Source organism: Corvus brachyrhynchos, unplaced genomic scaffold (assembly GCF_000691975.1).
Source record: "Corvus brachyrhynchos isolate BGI_N302 unplaced genomic scaffold, ASM69197v1 scaffold59, whole genome shotgun sequence".
Classification (NCBI taxonomy): Eukaryota; Metazoa; Chordata; class Aves; order Passeriformes; family Corvidae; genus Corvus; species Corvus brachyrhynchos.
The window spans coordinates 3,131,638-3,136,600 of NW_008246054.1; the positions used below are offsets into that span (position 1 = coordinate 3,131,638).

General features: G+C 51.1%; 1 protein-coding gene across 1 annotated transcript in view; it reads right to left on the minus strand.

The window, feature by feature from the left end:
* The window catches only part of COL5A1 (collagen type V alpha 1 chain), a 105,880-nt gene that overhangs the window by 6,012 nt on the left and 94,905 nt on the right, over nucleotides 1–4,963 (minus strand). The window contains exon 64 of the mRNA XM_008642319.2: nucleotides 3,609–3,677. Within this exon, the coding sequence (XP_008640541.1) occupies nucleotides 3,609–3,677 (69 nt within the window). The remainder of the gene's footprint in view (nucleotides 1–3,608; nucleotides 3,678–4,963) is intronic.

Here is a 4,963-nt window from a genome sequence, read left to right on the forward strand (position 1 = left end):
CACCCCAGGGCCACCAGCCCACCCTGCCCCTGGCTGGGGGCTCTGGGGGACACCAGTGACACCAGCACACACTGCTCCTGACTGGGGGCTCTGGGGGACACCAGTGACACCAGCACACACTGCTCCTGACTGGGGGCTCTGGGGGACACCAGTGACACCAGCACACACTGCTCTGCTCCCCCAGGAACTTTTTGTTCTCCTGCTGGATGGGGTCCTGGTGTGAGCAAAGAAATTATATCCAAGGAGGGCAGGAAAAAAGGGATTTCAGCCCTGGTTAGAAGAGGGTGGAAATTTGGGGATGTATCTCTAGTTTAAGCCAATATTGAGTGTATTTCTCCAGATTTTGAAGTGGAGAGAAGGCGAATTCCTGTGAGGGTTCAGGGCTTTATTTTCCTGTGCTGTCTGACACGAATTTCTGACTGCTGGGGGTGCTTTGTCCTGCACACCCTGGGATGTTCCCTATTCATTTTTCCTGGGCACCAACCACTGGGGTTTGAAGCAATCTTTGCACTCCCTCTGCAGCAATCCTGGCCCTGCTGCTAAGGACTGGGGGCTGCCCTGGTTGGAAAAGCCAGGCTCAGGTAAAGGGAGAATGGATTTGCTGCCCTGTTGCGAGCACGGAGCTGCTCCTGCATGCTGGGATTTGCTCCATTCTGCCCACCAGGCTCCTTTTTCTCCCGTGCAGGAAAAAATCCCTACCAAAGAGAGTTTATTGAAACAAAATCCCAGGACTTGGAGGATTCAGGACTCAGTGGGACTTTCATGGCCCACAAAATGATCTTCTGCAGGGATGAACTGGCTGTGTTTGAGGCGGCATCTCCAAGCTCCTGCCCTGGATGGGCTTAGGGTTACTTTAGAAACAACCAGGAGGAAAACACAGGCACCCAAGCAACGTGGATTTCCTCCAGGTACCACGAACCCTTGAGCTGTGGTGCAGGCTGCAAACAGTAGAAGAGATTCATAACCACAACAAACCACTGAATTAAAAAGAGATAATCCAAATAAATAAAGATACCAACCGGTTGTCAGGATGCTGCTGCACTGTCCTCCTGAGAGTTAAATGTGACTGACCAGGAGAAAGCCACGCATGCCAGGAGGAGCTACCAGAAAACCACCAGCACGTGGAAGGAGGGGGACAAAAACTGCCAAGAACTTGTCACACCCCCAGCGTGGCCCTACTGGTCTGCAGGGCCTTCTCTTACTTGGTTTCATTTCAAACCAGAGCTTGCTTTGAAGCCTGGCTGCTTCTTAAAGGGTTTTCTGTTGTTCAGCCTCTGCAGATTTTGTGAAGCCCTGTCCCAGCTTTGCAGATGGGGACACAGGGAGCTGCTTGTGTGCACAATGTTTGCTCAGTTTTGGGAAATTCAATCCTTCCCTCTTTTCTCTGTGCTGGCAGGTGCCATATGGCTGGGAAGAATAATGGAATGGGATGGGATGGGATGGGATGGGATGGGATGGGATGGGATGGGATGGGATGGGAGGCAGGCCTCATTAGAGCTGCTGGGAATTGTGTGTAACACACACAGAAGGGAAGCAGAGAAAACATCTGCAGGCCTCTTATCCCTCTGAACACAGCTCGGCTGCATCCCAAGGAAAAGTAAGGAATTGGCTCCGAGTGCTCTGTGGCATTGATTAATGCTGGTGTGGGAGCATCAAACCCAGCTGCTCTGGTTGTATTTCATATTGACTGCACCCTCTTACTTCAGGTGGCCCCAGAAGAAAGGCAGCATCTTCCCAGCTGTGCAATTGCAGGATTTATATGGAGCCCCTGACAGCACCGGAAATCTTCCCCTCAGCTCTGGGGTTCCCTGTGGGCTCAGCCCCTCAAGACACCAGGGACCATCTGCATGGAGTAACAGGAGCAGAGCTGCACCCAGAGGGGAACCCGAACTCCTTTTCATTCTGCCCATCCACACACAAACTTCAGCTGATTTTGGATCCAACAGGCAAAAATAGTCTCCTTAATTTACCAATCTCATGGTTCCTGGTACTGACTGAGGCAAAGTCAGAGCTAATCTTATAATAAATACATAAATAAATGAATAAAACTTTCATGGCCTGTGTGTTTGACTGTTTTGTGGTTTGTTTAGGTAGAGCTTCCACATACTGGTGGCTTTTTTATTTTTCCAAATAGAAGAAGCAGGACAGGAAAAGAGCTAAAAAAAAAAAAAAAAAAAAAAAAAGCAAGAAAATGACAACACAAAAAGATGGAACAAAGAGCTCCAAAGTAGCACCAGAAATGTTTTATCTAAAAAAAGACTAAGCCTTAAGCTCTAGGCACCTGAGCCTCTAACAGAGCTGGGAAAAAGGGAAGCAGGGGAGAGGGAGAAGTGGAGGTACTTGGAACATTAACTGATGAAGTGCTCTGTAATTAAGCTATGAGTAGCTGCCCTCCAAGGAGCCTCGAGGCTGAAGCCTTGACTTTGCAGCCTGGTTTGATGATGCAGAGAAGCCACAGAAGCCGTGTCCTCCTCGAGGGCAGAACCAGAGCAGGATGTGTTTTAGTGGCGATGGAGTGCGGCAGACTGGGAAACAACGCAGGGCTTGGGTTGTTTGCCCTTTAAGGTGGAAGTTGAGGCACTGCAGGAACCCCTGGCCCTGGGGAGGGGACAGCTCAGTGGGACACAGCAGAGCATCTCCTCCCTCTGGGCAGGAGAATATCCATGGAATATTTGCCTGTCCCCCAATTCTCCTGGTTTGACTGAGCTCGTTATGTGCATCCCACTAATTCCACCGGGACTGATACCCCAGGGGGACATTCCTGTGGCTTAAGACACAAATCTGACATCCCTGCCCAGGACTGGGTCTCTGTGGGAGTGATCTCACAATGTGGGTGTCCTGTTCCAGGACAAGAAACCAGAGCTTTTCCTGGTTTGTGTCTTGCTGACATCAAACACTGCTTGACCTTAAAACAGCTCTTCCCCCTTGAAAAAAATCCTTAATTGTGATTCAGTCCAATTCTTTTCCACTAGGCTTGGCTGGAAATCTTCCTTTAAATAAATGACTTTGTGTCCCCCAAGCTCTGGGGGCAGCATGGGAGTCCCCACTGTGGCTCATCTCCATATGGGAGACAAAATTCATCCTCTGGGGAAAACCTGTCCTAGAGAGGCCAGAGAGGTGCAGATCCCCCCTGGGCGGGTGACAGCACCGTGCCCAGCTCTGGGCTGGAACATCATTTTGGGGATCTCTCAGCTCTTGGGGTAAGGCTGCACTGCTGGGGGACAGCAATGTGGGGACACCCAAAATGGGGACAACCCAAAATGGGGACTAATGAGGAGACAGCAAGAGCATTCCCAGTGGGGTGGAGCACTCCCTGCGGGGTGGAGCACTCCTGCAGAGCTCTGTGATGACAAAGCTGCCCCAGGGTCCCCCAGGACATCCCCGTGTCCCTTTCTAACACAGGGCAAAGCTCAGCCCCTGCTCCCAAGTTCCCAGTCAGGCAGAGTGGACAGAAGCACCTCTGGCGGGTTTGGGGTCTCTCTCAGGATTCCACCTTAAACATTTCCATGTGCCTGGGAGGGGGATTAGTCCAGCATGCAGAGGGCAGCAGTGTGGCCATACCAAAGCAGGTGACAAGCTCTGATTCAGGGCCAGGGTTAGCCACTTACCAAGGACCCCCGCTTGTATTGACTATACCATGTGGAAGGCTGTTCTTTGGGCCAACGAGCCATTTTACTCTGTAAAATATGACAGGGGGTTAAAGGAAACAGAAAGCACCAGGATGCATCTTACCAGTTTACCGCGCTTGAATTCACTGAACCACGAGCCTGGGTTTTCCTTGGGCCAGGAAGTAATTCTAGCCTAGTTTGTGGAGAGCAAGGAGGGAAGAGAGAAAGAAAAAAAAAACAAAATTAAAAAGGTTACATTCATTCCAGAGGCTGCATGTCCTATTGAAACTGTCCAACTTGCTTTCAAAATGGTTTTTTTATCTTTATACGTCAGTAAGGAGAGCAGGAGGTAGCTCTGAAGCAGAGGAGATGGAGCGGTGCTGCTCTGGCACCAGCCTCCTTTGCTGAGGGCTATCTCTGCCTCCTAGAAACTTGGGATGCAAATCCAGCAGTGGCAGGAAAATTAAAAGGAAAGACAGAGAGGGAAGAAAGAAGCACGGATGGGAAAAGGTGCATTGATCTTCATGTGGAGGGCAGTGCTGGTGCTGGAGAAGCCTGGTGCCTCTCTAATGCCAAATCCAGGCGCTGTGGGGCTGGGAAAGGCAAAGGATGTGATTAAGGAGAAGCTTCTGCCTGCCTGCTGTGTTTGAGGTGCAGCACAGACAGTGCTGGACACTCGGGATGGAGCTCCATCCAGAGAGAGCCAGGGGGTGAGCTGGACAAGGAATGAGCCATCAGAGCACCCTTATGGCAGCCCCAGCTCAGCAGCTGAAGCAGCTTTTTTTGAGTCAGAGCTCAAGGAAGGAGCGTGGCTGCTCCCTCAGCCTCCCACATCCCCCTCATTTGTGCTGCAAATCTCTCCAAAAACAACAGCCCAGCTGCAGGTGCCTGCAGGGGATTGTCCTTCCCTTCCCAGCACGAGAACTGCAGAGCAAATCCGAGTGTTTGTGCTGGGTGAGGGATGAGCTGAGAGGAGCCACGGCTGAAACTCTGCTGTGGATCATCCCAAACCTGCTCAGCCACCACCCAGGGCTGGGGTGGTCGCTGTTTGCATCCCTTTGGATGGGAAAAGCTTTTTCTTATGGATCCCAGCACTGAATTTGTATTTGAGGAGTGCTGCAGCTCCAGAGAGCCCCTCACAGAACCAGCCCAGCAGGAGCTCAAGCCCCTGCAAGATCATGGCCAGACTCTGCTTTTTGAGCTGTCAGATTTTGAGGAGAAACACAGCACAGTGATGCAAAGGAAGAGGAAATCCATCTCCGCTTCAAACAGCCCCAAGAAAAACTCAGGGAGAATTGATGTTGCATGGGATTTGCCCTGTGCTGACACACATTTCTGGTGGATGAAATTCAGCA